General features: G+C 46.3%; 1 protein-coding gene and 1 long non-coding RNA gene across 5 annotated transcripts in view; one reads left to right on the top strand and one right to left on the bottom strand.

Annotated features, from left to right (window-relative positions):
• dock3 (dedicator of cytokinesis 3) overlaps positions 1 to 12,855 on the top strand; it is a 104,018-nt gene that overhangs the window by 62,988 nt on the left and 28,175 nt on the right. Inside the window, exons 10-14 of the mRNA XM_084704261.1 lie at positions 4,111 to 4,192; positions 4,429 to 4,489; positions 5,919 to 6,066; positions 6,914 to 7,002; positions 8,218 to 8,343. Coding sequence (XP_084560387.1) covers positions 4,111 to 4,192; positions 4,429 to 4,489; positions 5,919 to 6,066; positions 6,914 to 7,002; positions 8,218 to 8,343 — 506 coding nt within the window. The remainder of the gene's footprint in view (positions 1 to 4,110; positions 4,193 to 4,428; positions 4,490 to 5,918; positions 6,067 to 6,913; positions 7,003 to 8,217; positions 8,344 to 12,855) is intronic.
• Positions 1,942 to 11,466, bottom strand: LOC146272446 (uncharacterized). Of its 4 annotated transcripts, none has more exons than XR_014766458.1 (5): positions 8,464 to 8,585; positions 8,205 to 8,325; positions 7,782 to 7,939; positions 5,969 to 6,082; positions 1,942 to 3,170 (listed from the first exon to the last, which is right to left on the bottom strand). It is a non-coding gene; the product is annotated as an uncharacterized LOC146272446 (long non-coding RNA). The 4 variants fall into 4 exon arrangements; XR_014766455.1 differs by lacking the exons at positions 8,205 to 8,325; positions 8,464 to 8,585 and adding exons at positions 9,120 to 9,192; positions 11,199 to 11,466 and having other exon boundaries at positions 1,943 to 3,170; XR_014766457.1 differs by lacking the exons at positions 1,942 to 3,170; positions 8,205 to 8,325; positions 8,464 to 8,585 and adding exons at positions 4,667 to 5,672; positions 9,120 to 9,192; positions 11,199 to 11,466.

The following is a 12,855-nucleotide window of genomic DNA, read 5'->3' as shown; positions in this document are numbered from 1 at the left end:
TCCCTCATCTCCCTCCCTCCCTCCCTCACCTCCCTTTCTATTGCATTGCGGTCACAAACCACAGGTTCCCTCCTGTCCCTGCTGTGAGTGAGACTGCAGGGAACCTACATTAACACACTCGCACACAAACACACATACTCCCACATCCAGTGTCGGTGATGTAAACTTAATATGAAGAGGTCCTAGTGGATAACAGCTGGGCTTGGCTAAATGTCTTCACCAGCTCAGGGTTTCTCCTAACACTTCCCTCTGCTGCTGTCTGCTCTGCTCTGCTGGAGAAGGTCACTAGTGACCCGTCAGCCCTGCCCCAGACCTTGTGGAGCCCTGCCTTGTCCTTATGGTCTAAGGAGCACGCGTGTGTTGGAGGAACAGATCTTTCTCAACGTCCCACAGTTGCGTCTGAGACCTAGGAAGACCAGGAAGTCCTCTTGGTCTGGTGTTAGAGAAGGACGTTTTTGTTTGCGGTTCGATCCCTGACCTGAGATGGTCTGTCCTTCTGTGTTTCCTTGGGAACTGTCTCCCTGGGATCTGAAAGGTGAACCAGAGGCAGAAGCTATAGATGCTTAACCGTTTCCACGGAGACCAACACATATAGACTGGTGTGTGTGTGTTTGTTTGATTCTCTAGACTAGTTTATTAAGTAGGCTACGGTGTTTAAACATGACTGCAGTGTTCTCTCTACTAATTCCCTCCTTAAAATACAGATGTTTCGTACAGTGCCTGCTCTTCTCCCTTTCTTTACCTCTTCCTTCATTCCTTCCTCTCCTCCCTCACTCTCTTCTTGTCTCCTCTCCCCCATCTCCTTTCCTCGCTTCCTCACTCCGTTCTCCTCCCTCTTCTCTCTTCTCCTTTCCTTCCATCCCCTCCCTCCCTCCCTCCCTCCCTCCCTCCCTCCCTCCCTCCCTCTCTCCCTCTCTCTCTCTCTCTCTCTCTCTCTCTCTCTCTCTCTCTCTCTCTCTCTCTCTCTCTCTCTCTCTCTCTCTCTCTCTCTCTCTCTCTCTCTCTCTCTCTCTCCCTCTCTCTCTCTCTCTCTCTCTCTCAGTACGACAGCACCACCCACTCCAAACCTGTCTCTGAGCTAACCTGAGTGGGTGTACAGGCCACCCCAAAATGAGACCATTCTCCTTATCCAGCCAATAATATTCCCCATGCCGCGGTTGTTATAGTAACCGGAGAACATGTTGCGCATCGTGACTCATCGAGCAGTTCTTAATTTCCCTACATTGCTCATATACAAACATACTTTATTAACTTTCTCTCTCCTCCCCTCTTCTCTCCTCCTCCCCCCTCTCTCCTCCTCCCCCCTCTCCTTCTCCCCCTCTCTCCTCCTCCCCCTCTCTCCTCCTCTCTCCTCCTCCCTCCTCCCCCCTCTCTCCTCCTCCTCCCCTCCTCTCTTCTCCTCCCTCCCTCTCTCCTCCTCCCTCCCTTTCTCCTCCTCCCCTCCTCTCTCCTCCTCCTCCCCCTCCCCCCTCTGTGAGCTGTTTGTTGAGAGATACAACACAGTCCTCTCCCGCACTGTGATCCTGCTCACAGGAGTGTTCACAGTGAGGAAGCTGCAGGCCGTCAACAACCCCTGCGTCTGATGGTTTCATTCATGAGAGACAAATCAAATGCACCCTGGAGTCTCACAGAGACTGTGTGCAGGCTCTTCCCTGCTCAGCTTTCTGGGGAATTATCCTCACGGATGATGAACTGCTAATGTGCATCGAGTCAGGAGTTGGAAAACACTGTTGTAAACAGTGAGGATCACAGCGTCATAGGCATGTTATGGGCGTAGCTGCACTTGGAAGTTTGTGATAACAATGATGATGTGTTTTATATGTGCTGTGTAAAAAGAGAGAAGACTGGAGATGCGTCTGTCCTCAGACACACCTGGGTGAAGGAAGAGGTGTGCTTGATTTATCTTCCTGGCTGAAAAAGGAGCCATGTGTGGCGCCTCATACTGTATGTGCAAACAACCGATCTCACCCTGTGCACCCTGAGACATAAATCACACCCACCTCCCAGTCCTAAGGAAAGGTTTTCACTCGGAGCTGCAGTGATTAGACCAAAGTGTGTGTTCTACTGGGAGGTATTTAGGAGCGCTGTAGCTAGGTGATGAAACTCTGAGCTGCTGATTAAAGATGGGAGTTTTAATGACCAGTAAACTACAAGTACCAGGCTTCTAGCTTACAGCCCTACACTGTTGCCTGTGTGTTGCTTCATTCTGTATTGTACAGAGTTTTTATAGCTGACAGAATAAAAAAGAGAACAGAATAGAAAAAGTTAATTGTCCACGCAGGTGGAAAGTCGTACTTTCTTTGTGTAATGAGTTGTAGGCCAGTCTATATGCTCCTCTGGACCTCCATGATGTCATCAGGTCTGATGGTAGCTACTTGCGCATGCCCTGGGGGGAAGGCGGGGGGCTCTCTGATTGGCTGTGATGATGTAAAGGAATTTTTTCCCCCAAATCCTCAAGTGTGTGGTGTCATTACAATAAGGTACCCCAATGAAAAAGAGCAAGCGTCTTGGCGAATCGTTTCTTGTATGCGTTCGGAGGATTATAATGTTAAAAATCGGTTGGGACAGTCCTCGTGTCTTTGGTCTCCCGCAGTTTTAAAATCAGTTATGAAAATGTTTTATATACATTCTCCTGTGGGTCCCTGGCCTAAAACACAGCTAGTACTGTCAACAGTTCGTATTGTGTCCGGTCAGACAGTACAGAGTAATGTTATGCTAGCTGTTCAGGTAGCTGGGCAACAGTGTGTGTCAGTCTGCAGTCTGGGCATCTCCCTGTGGCCTGGTCTGCTGGGCATCTCCCTGTGGCCTGGTCTGCTGGGCATCTCCCTGTGGCCTGGTCTGCTGGGCATCTCCCTGTGGCCTGGTCTGCTGGGCATCTCCCTGTGGCCTGGTCTGCTGGGCATCTCCCTGTGGCCTGGTCTGCTGGGCATCTCCCTGTGGCCTGGTCTGCTGGGCATCTCCCTGTGGCCTGGTCTGCTGGGCATCTCCCTGTGGCCTGGTCTGCTGGGCATCTCCCTGTGGCCTGGTCTGCTGGGCATCTCCCTGTGGCCTGGTCTGCTGGGCATCTCCCTGTGGCCTGGTCTGCTGGGCATCTCCCTGTGGCCTGGTCTGCTGGGCATCTCCCTGTGGCCTGGTCTGCTGGGCATCTCCCTGTGGCCTGGTCTGATTCACTGTGTGAACACAGGGCCCACTGGTGTCTCATTCTAGATGTGCTGTCCTCGATTTCTATGACTCACTGTTGCAGCCAGCAACAGGAAATATAAACGAATAAAAATTGAGCTTGCAGCTGGAACTCTCCGCCTGGCTCTCCTGATGGAGGTGAAACACGTATTTGCATACGTGTGATTTGTTTATTTGAGCTCTTGTGTCTTCAGGGAATTGAGAAAACACTTTTCGGAGGTGATAGAAAAAAAGCTGAATGTCTATAATGAGAGTCCTTAGCTGGTCTTTATGCCTGTTGTGCTTAGCAAGGCAACAATTGTGTGAGATGTGTGTGTGTGTGTGTTTGTGTCGCAAATTAAAGTAGCTATGTGTAATTATCTCTCCATACTTAAATGTTTGTCTACAATATTTGTTTATGCACACATTTATTTAATATTCTGATGCTCCCCCAAGCTAATCTTAAACAGGAGTGTGTCTGTGTGTATGCATTTGTTTGTGTGTGTGGGTGTGTGTGTTGGGTTAAGAGGACGGTGAAAAAGCACACAGAATGTGTGTGTGTCTGCCTCTATTTGCACCAAGAAACAGCTTTCTTACTGATTTTCAAGCAGTGGTTGGTGCAGCAGAATTTAAAGCAGATGTGTGGTTGTGGTCTATTAACAGCTGTGTTTCTCTGTGGTTCCTGTGAGATGATGTGTGGTTGTGGTCTATTCTGAGCCGTTTCTCTGTGGTTCCTGTGAGATGATGTGTGGTTGTGGTCTATTAACAGCTGTGTTTCTCTGTGGTTCCTGTGAGATGATGTGTGGTTGTGGTCTATTAACAGCTGTGTTTCTCTGTGGTTCCTGTGAGATGATGTGTGGTTGTGGTCTATTCTGAGCCGTTTCTCTGTGGTTCCTGTGAGATGATGCGTGGTTGTGGTCTATTCTGAGCTGTGTTTCTCTGTGGTTCCAGTGAAAAGTTCATGGTCAGACTAAACAAGAACGGAGGCCCCAAGAACCCAGAGAAGGCTGACCGTCTGTGCGCTCTCTTCACGGTAAGTGTTCTGCACACACACACAAACACACACACATCCTCACACATTCACCTACACACACAAACACACACACATCCTCACACATTCACCTACACATTCACACACACGCAAACTGCCTGTGCTCTTTTCACAGTCTCCTTCACACCACACACACACACACACACACTTGTTACATCCCGCCATCACTTGTGTGGAACGTGTGCTTCATGGTTCTCGCTATGCGTGTTCCTCTGCAGGATCTGAGCAACAAGGACATGAAGAGAGATCTGTACATCGTGTCTCAGGTCATCAGGACGGGTGAGACATTGCTCCCCTTTAAACTGTCTGAATGCACACGCACCCACACACACAACTACATACACAGGTCATCAGGACGGGTGAGACACTGCTCCCCTTTAAACTGTCTGAATGCACACGCACACACACACAACTACATACACACTCACCCCCCTATTTTGACGATCTGAAACGCAAGTATCAAAACGCAAAGCGCAAGTAACTTTGTGGGCGTGACTTTAGCTTGGTTGTTATTTTGCTGGCGGGATAAAGGACTTTGCACCTGGCGCAAATCTAAAAAGGGTTGGTCTGAAGTAGCTACATTATTAATGGGTGTGGTTTGGGCGTAATGTGCAATAAACCAATCAGAGCGTCATCTCACGTTCCCTTTAAGAGCAGCGCTTGTTCCATGGCGAATTGCTGTTATAACGGCGGATTTGTCAGGCACACACCGGCGGTTCACAGCCGAGGAGACCGATGTTGTCGTCAGGGCCGTAAAAGATAGAGAAGTGACATTGTATGAGAAAGGCAGAGCAGTTTTCTCATTGCACTAAGTTGCCCACTCATGCTGCTTATTCAAATTATTATTATTATTTTTACATATTATATATTTTTTTAATTGTTATATTTTTTGTAGTATTTTCAGTATATTTTTTCTAATTGTTCAGTTCTTAGAATAAGTTTAACTAATGTACTTTTGTACTTAATTTATACCCGTATATGTTTATTGTTTTCACCTTCCTGCCACAGTAAATCGCGTATTTGTGTAACATAAGCTTCATGGCGAATACACCGAATTCTGATTCTGATGGGCATGGGAGAAGAAACCTAACCAAATTAGCTTCGGTTAAACTGTCATGGGAGGAAATTGCCACAGTTGTTACAAATAAAGTTCACATACATAGAAATTTCTTATAAAAATCTTTTTATAATCATTGAAGAAATGTAACAGCCATAAATCAAAACAATGTAACATAGCTTCGCAGAAAGAAGACCCTGGCCTCGCCAGCAGTGCGCACGGACCAAGTTTACACCCTTAAAATAGCATCTGAATAATGCGCCAATGACTTTCGACGTTTTTCCTGGTCAGTGGCGGAATTGTTTTTTGGAAACTGCAAGATAGCACCAGGGAACGTTTGCGCCGGAACACGCCTCCTTTTTCGCTGAACCGCCCACGGGAGCGCAAAGTCATTTCGATGTGCGTCTGTGGAGGGAAAAGTCGCCTTTGCGTCGAGTGCAAACTAGGAATGACACTTGCGTCGTTGACTAACGCTGGGTAACGCAACAATTGCGCTGGGTGCAAGATAGGGCCCTCACTGTAATGGATTTGTTCATTTGGGAAGATTGGGACGCTCTCTTAGATCCATCCCATACACCCTCTCACGTGTGTGTGTGTGTGTTCACCTGTGTGTGTGTGTCCACGTGTCTGTGTGTGTGTGTGTGTCCACAGGTCGCATGCTGCTGAATGACTCCAAGAAGGGCCCAGCCCATGTGACTTACCGCCGCCCGTATGGCTGTGCTGTGTTGGCCATGAGCGACGTCCTGCAGACCATCTCGGAGCTGAAGGAGGAGAAGGACTTTGTCCTCAAAGTCTACACGTGAGGAGCCTCACACCTGCACACAGTCACACACACACACCATAGGCAGACTTCTCAGCTCTACAGTTAAGTGATCTTTCCCAGGGTGCAATGCGGTGGGCTTGTCCTCATTCTCTCTCAGGGCAGATCCATATCAGTGATGTCACCATCTAGACAGAGTTTGTCTCAGGAGAGATACTAGTATACAGTAAACTTCACAGCCAAGGCTTGCGGAGCTGGCCTGAATTTCTAGCTACAAACCCCCCTTCCTCTCACTGTACCAATCTTAGTTACTTACCTGGAGGGCCTAGAACATTCTCATTATACAGAACGACCTCCCTAATCAGACCAAACTCATTAAACAGCATTACCTATCCGACAACAGTCTTTAGCTAGGACCATTTCTGTGCTGTGTTGGACTTCAGCCTCTGAATGTGTGCACTGTACAATCTCCACGCTCCAGTTATCTGCTGAGTTGAATACTAATGCCAGATATTCTCTATCCTGCTCTCCTTCTCTTCTTCAGCTGTCTGTTCACCACTATGCATCTGTTTGTCTGCTCGCTACTTTCCCACTCTGTCCCTCTCTGTCCCTCTCTGTCTCTCTCTGTCTCTCTCTCTCTGTCTCTCTCTGTCTCTCTCTGTCTCTCTCTGTCTCTCTCTGTCTCTCTCTGTCTCTCTCTCTCTCTCTCTGTCTCTCTCTGTCTCTCTCTGTCTCTCTCTGTCTCTCTCTGTCTCTCTCTGTCTCTCTCTGTCTCTCTCTGTCTCTCTCTGTCTCTCTCTCTCTGTCCCCCTATTTCTCCTCTTTCTCTTTGTCTCTCCTTTTCTCTTTGTCTCTCTCATTATCTTCTTCTTTTTTGTCACCCTAGATGTAACAATGAGAATGAATGGTATCAAATACATGAAAACATCATCCGCAAGTCCAGCACCAAATACACAGCCCCAAGCACCAACTACGGTAGGTGTGTGTGTGTGCGCTTGCGTGTGTGCATTTGTGCGTTTGTGTACCACATTTGCGATTGCCTGAATTGGCCTGTAGCCAGAGCAACAGACTGTGAGTTCTGTCAGAAAGGATGGGGGGATAAAGAGGCCGGGAGGGAGGATGCTAGGAGGAGGGAGGGAGGGAGGCTGAAGGAAGGAGTGATGGATGGTCCTGCTAGGAAACTCGCTGTGAGACTCTGAGTAGCAGAACCACCCCGGAACGGATCTCATTTATAAGCCCACACACACATACACACACACACACACACACACACACACACACACACACACACACACACACACACACACACACACACACACACACACACACACACACACACACACACACACACACATGCACGCACTCACATGCACATAAAGTACTAGTGGTTGTGGGTGTGCTTCAAAACAACAGAAGTATGTTGTCTGCTATGAGAGCTCATTGTTCTGTCCCAAAGCCCTGTAAGAGACCAGAACCCACCAGATGCATGGTGGGAATGGAAGCAGTCTGCTTCCAAAAACCTGTCTAACCACATCAAACCATAGCGCTGCGGCCCAGAACCCCACAGCAGGAAAGGACGTAGGCCAGTCTAGAGGGACTGTGTATGTCCACATCTACAGCTCCAACACATCAGCTCTAGTTTCCTGTCTGTCACAACTAAGGGTTTGACAGCCTGGGTCGAGACTGCAGAGATCCTGCTGCTCCTGCTGGGGTCTTTTACAGCTTCTCTGCTGCAAGTCAAAAAAGAATCTCACCGACAAATAGTCCCCTCACGTCTCTGCTCGGGGAACATCTGTGTCATCGGGATAATGTGGCAGCCGGTCTGTTAGAATTGTGGAGCAGGGGGAGGAAAGCAGGGGCATCACAGAGGGGTGGAGCTGGAGGAGAGCAGGGGCAGCACACAGGGGTGGAGCTGGAGAAGAGGAGCACAAAGTAAAGGAATTATAAGATGCTGGGGCTTTAGTGGGCTAACTGAAGCATGGTGATCATAGTATCACAGTCTACTTGGCCAATCAATTAGCCAAACACCTAATACATCTTCCTGTCTCTCTCTCTCTGTCTGTCTCTCTGTCTGTCTCTCTCTCTGTCTCTCTCTCTGTCTCTCTCTCTGTCTCTCTCTCTGTCTCTCTCTCTCTGTCTCTCTCTCTGTCTCTCTCTCTGTCTCTCTCTCACTCTACCTCCATCCCTCAGGTCTGATCATCTCTCTCCAGCTCCTGAGAGGAGAGATGGAGCAGGTTCGCAGAGAGAACCCCATGATCTTCAACAGGGGCGTGGCCATCACTCGCAAGCTGGGCTTCCCTGACGTCATCATGCCAGGTTAGTGTGTGTGTGTGGGTGAAACAGACTGACTTTCTGTAAAGACTGACTGACTGGCTAGCAAATTGACTAAGAGGCTAGCTAACAGACTGAATGACTTCCATTATGGGACCGGCTTACAAGCTACTGTAGCTGGCTGTTTGCACCATCCACATGAAGAACCAACCACTTCCAATCACACATCTTGGAAAGCCAATACTGGAGATCAATACTGAAGATTAATACTGAAGATTAATACTCCCACCAAAGGGTGAATGGATCCATCAAATCTTCCACAGGTCGTTCCGCTTGATTCTTAAGCTGGGTTTGCTCAAGTATTATCCAAGTCCAACCCAGGGGTTGAACGTTTGCGCGAATACAAGCAACTCAATCGGGACAAAGACAAACATTTTATCTACAGTACCCATGTGTCAAAGCTTTTGACTGGTACTGTACACACACATACATACACACACATACACAGATACACATACACACAGATACACATGCACACACACACAAGCAAAACACAGGTTGGCAAAGTATCACGTTGTTCACATCACGTACAGTACCAGTCAACAGTTTGGACACATGTTCCCATTCCATGTGATCCTTAGGGGTGGGAAAATAATAACAAATAATAATAACTATATATGAGAGCTAACAATGTTTGTGCTCGCCGAAGGCTTGAGCACACCCAATTAGATTAAATGCATAAGTGTAGACCAAGTGTCACTAAAATAGAATCAGTCCCTTGATTGATACTTAAATGTAATATGATGTCAACTTAAGATAACCGAGGGATCCTGAAATCCGGGGGCTTCTCCCTCAAACCATGGGTTGGGTCAGGGTAAAGTGGGAGGCAGAAAACTGCAGTAATAATCCAAGGGGAAGAAAAATGTCAGTAGAGAAGAGCAGAGCATTAGTAAAAGTGAAGATAATGGTAGTTATCCACAGTCACAAACATCACTATGGTTTAGGCACACACAGGCTTGGCTCTACGCCATTCTACTTTAATTAGGTGTGCTTAATTTTATATTTATATCTATTTTATATCTTACATATTGTTTAGCTCTTTAGTATTAGACTTAATTTAAAAAGTAGAATGTATAAATAAAATAAGATCTGTATATGTTTATTGTATGCACCTTCCTGCCGCAGTAAATTCCGTGTTTGTGTAAACTTACATGGCAATAAAAACAAATTCTGATTGCATTTGGTTTGGTAAAATGTATGCAAAAGATAATGGTAGCTAACTAGCTAGCCACAATCACTATGGTTTAGGCTTGTGTGATTACCTACAGTAATAGGCTCGACTCTCTTCTCAACTCTACTTTAATTGGGTATGCTTGCCTTTGGTGGCTTGGCTCGCCTAGGTTCAATGGCTAAAAGTTGAGATAACAGTGTAACAGTAGCTCACTAGCTAGCCCCAGTCACTGTCACAAAGCGGCTCAACTCGACTCTGCTCGGCTCGGCTCGGCTGCTTGGCACGGCTCTGCCGAAAGGTGAAGGGTGAGGGTGAGCTGACCTGTTAGTCATGGTTACAAAGCAGCTTGGCTCGGCATTGCACTATGGAGGACTAAAAGTGCCAACATTTATTAGATAAATACACCATTAAATAACTACTTAAATGGGTCATCAATTAATTAAAATTGGAATTCAATACATAAACTTGTTATTAACTGTGTCATGAATTCGTTAAAGTACCAATTCATTTGATGTAAAAAACATATAATAATTTCCCTATTTAATTAATAATTTCATGGTCCTGTGTTACTGTGCAGTGGACAATATTCAAACGCAATACGCTAAACAGCGCCCTCAGTCAAGTGCATTTTCATGTCACCGTGTGTGGCAGTGCTTCATGAATTTATTTTATCTGTCAAACGGGCCCATCAAAGTTGGTAGGCGGATCATCCCTAACGCCTGATCTAGTGATTGTCTGATCTAACCCAGAGCTAGTGAACACATTCCAATACACTGGATTGCGCTATTCACCTCTACGCTGGTTTGATACTATAAACAAAACTTTAATTGCAACGACAAAAAATCCTCCATAGTGCAATGCCGAGCCAAGCTGTTAAATGAAGGTAACCAGTAGCTGACCAACTAGGAACAGTCACGATCAAAGTCACGAGCGGCGCGGCTCGGCTCAAGCTCAGCTCCGCTCGGCTCGACGGGTCGGCTGGGCGGCTATGAGTGAAGATAACTGTAGCTAACTAGCAAGCCACAGTCACAAACAGCACTACACGCAAGCTCGGCTCTGCTCTACTCCATTCTATTTTAATTGGGTGGGGGGTTGCAGGTTGGGATGTCTGTAATAGACTCGGCTGTGCTCTGCTCTACTCCACAAAAGTAAAGAAAAAGATGTTGGAGGAAGCTTTTGGAAAGACAACCAAATTGTTGAGAAATGTAACTGTGCCATCATACTTCTGCAACAGTGTTGCCGTATGTTTCCATGTAGGCCTACCGTTGCTGTAGCTACGTAAAATTTTTAATTCAACATGTTGAATAGCCTACTGGTTACATATTACAAACCACTGCAATGTAACCAATTAATGGGTAAATATTTAACTACTAAATGTGACGTGTTATCACAGAAAATTGAGGGCGAGAGATGGTTTCGTTAGCCAGCTAACGAACTGCCAGTGTCAGCTGAGGCAAAACAAACGTTCTAATTAGCCTAATTTATTTCCGTTCTGACTAGTTATATGTAGAACTTAAGGACATAACTTTGCTTGATATTTAGGAAAATACTATTGGTTCATTGGAAAGCTAACGTAAGCTACGAGAGCTAAGAAGTAACTAAAGCTAACGTTTAGTTTCCAGTGGTGTAGGCCCTATACATCTCAACTAAATAATGACAGTTGACTTACCTGGCTGCTACACCAGAGAAATCCCTACAAGTTGAGCTGGCCATCTCTCCATCGGTACAGTATCATGTCGAAGCCAGGGAAACTTCTGGCCAGGTCGGGACGAATCTCCTCTCTTTTCGCATTAGGTTGATTAGTGTTTAATCGTGGTGAAGGGATGGGGCGCTTACCTGGTGTTTGACCAGGTTTTGGTGTATTAAGAAACATTTTCTCACCGAACTCCACTTTAAACACCAATGTCGGCTAACTGATTTGAAACCAAATAAGTTGAGAGTGAAGTTGATATAATAGCGAGGACACGATTGGCGCCGGCGGGCTACTTTCACTGCACGAGCGGATTCATTAAATGTCAGTCTGCAGTTGCTGCATTATAGAAAGACACAAATATAGTTTTTGCTTGCACTGATACTAAGAAACCTTTTATTTTGTATTTTTTTACTTGGCAAGTTCAATCTTCATTATACAGTATACTTGTCCTACAATTATTTGTACTTGTCCTTGACAATCGGACAAACCTTAATGTCGATCACTGCAACCTATCCCACTGTTATTATGCTATTTGCTCCCTCTCACAATTAGCCGGGCCTACTTAGTGGAGTGACGTAGGGTTGTGAGGAGGCAGCGGGTCTGATGTGTGTGTTTGTGTGCAGCAGAGACAGTTTAAGGACTACTTTATCACCAGGCAGAACGCTAGAAGGGCAGGATGCATTAGCCAACAGCAAAACAACACATTGGTTCTAAGACAGTAAAATATACTAGACTTGAATTGTTTATGCTATATTTTTATCTACAAACAGCTTAAAGCTCATGGAACACCACCATTGCACAAATCAATCCTACACTGAATCTTGGCAGTCAGTCAGATCTGATTGTGTCTCGTGTGTCTAAACACCGAGTGTGTTTAGCCCTTGTGTTCTCTTCGGGTCATTCTGACCCATCAGTCATTGTGACCCACCACCGTATTGCGGCAACTTTACCGCATACAAAAACAAAGTGAAGCATTTTCTCTTAACCGTTGGGCTGTATCAGACCCCCCACATTGCGGTTAAAAGAACATTATTTTTATTAGTTTTATTTTGTATGCGTAAAATTGGGTAAACACAACAATGGTTCGTTATGAACTTTTGGGTCATGTGACCAGAAGGCAGCACAAGCGTTAAATAACAAAAGCGATATGGGGAACAACAAGTAACTAGATGAACACACAACAAGTTTGAGTGGCAGGTTCCAGTGGGAGATATCTCTGACCCTGAAGCACCAGCCCCACTCTTTTCCTGCATTTCTTCCCTTCCCATTATAGCGCCGGCTTCTTCCTACAGCAGTGTACCTCTCCTTATCTCCCCCCCCCCCCAGCACCCCCTTTCTATTGCTCACCCCTTGGGGGGGTCATGGCCATAACTATGACAACCGCTGCACCAGACCCACTTTGAAGTTCACACACCGCTAAGTGAGCGCAGCTGTGTCTCTGTGTGTCTCTGTGTGTCTCAGTGTGTGTGTCTCTCTGTGTGTGTGTGTTCAGCTTATACATTTGGAATCTCTTTGGAAGAAAAGGAGACTTGACAAAGACAATGAGTGAACCACACACACACATACACACACACACACACACACACACACAAACTGGACTGGGTAAATCAGAGCTTACAGGGTATTATGAACT

The sequence above is a fragment of the Hypomesus nipponensis genome, chromosome 9 (genome assembly GCF_054491055.1).
Source record: "Hypomesus nipponensis isolate SF chromosome 9, ASM5449105v1, whole genome shotgun sequence".
NCBI lineage: Eukaryota > Metazoa > Chordata > Actinopteri > Osmeriformes > Osmeridae > Hypomesus > Hypomesus nipponensis.
Note: the sequence above shows the minus strand (reverse complement) of the source record. Positions and strands in the feature narration are given on the sequence as shown.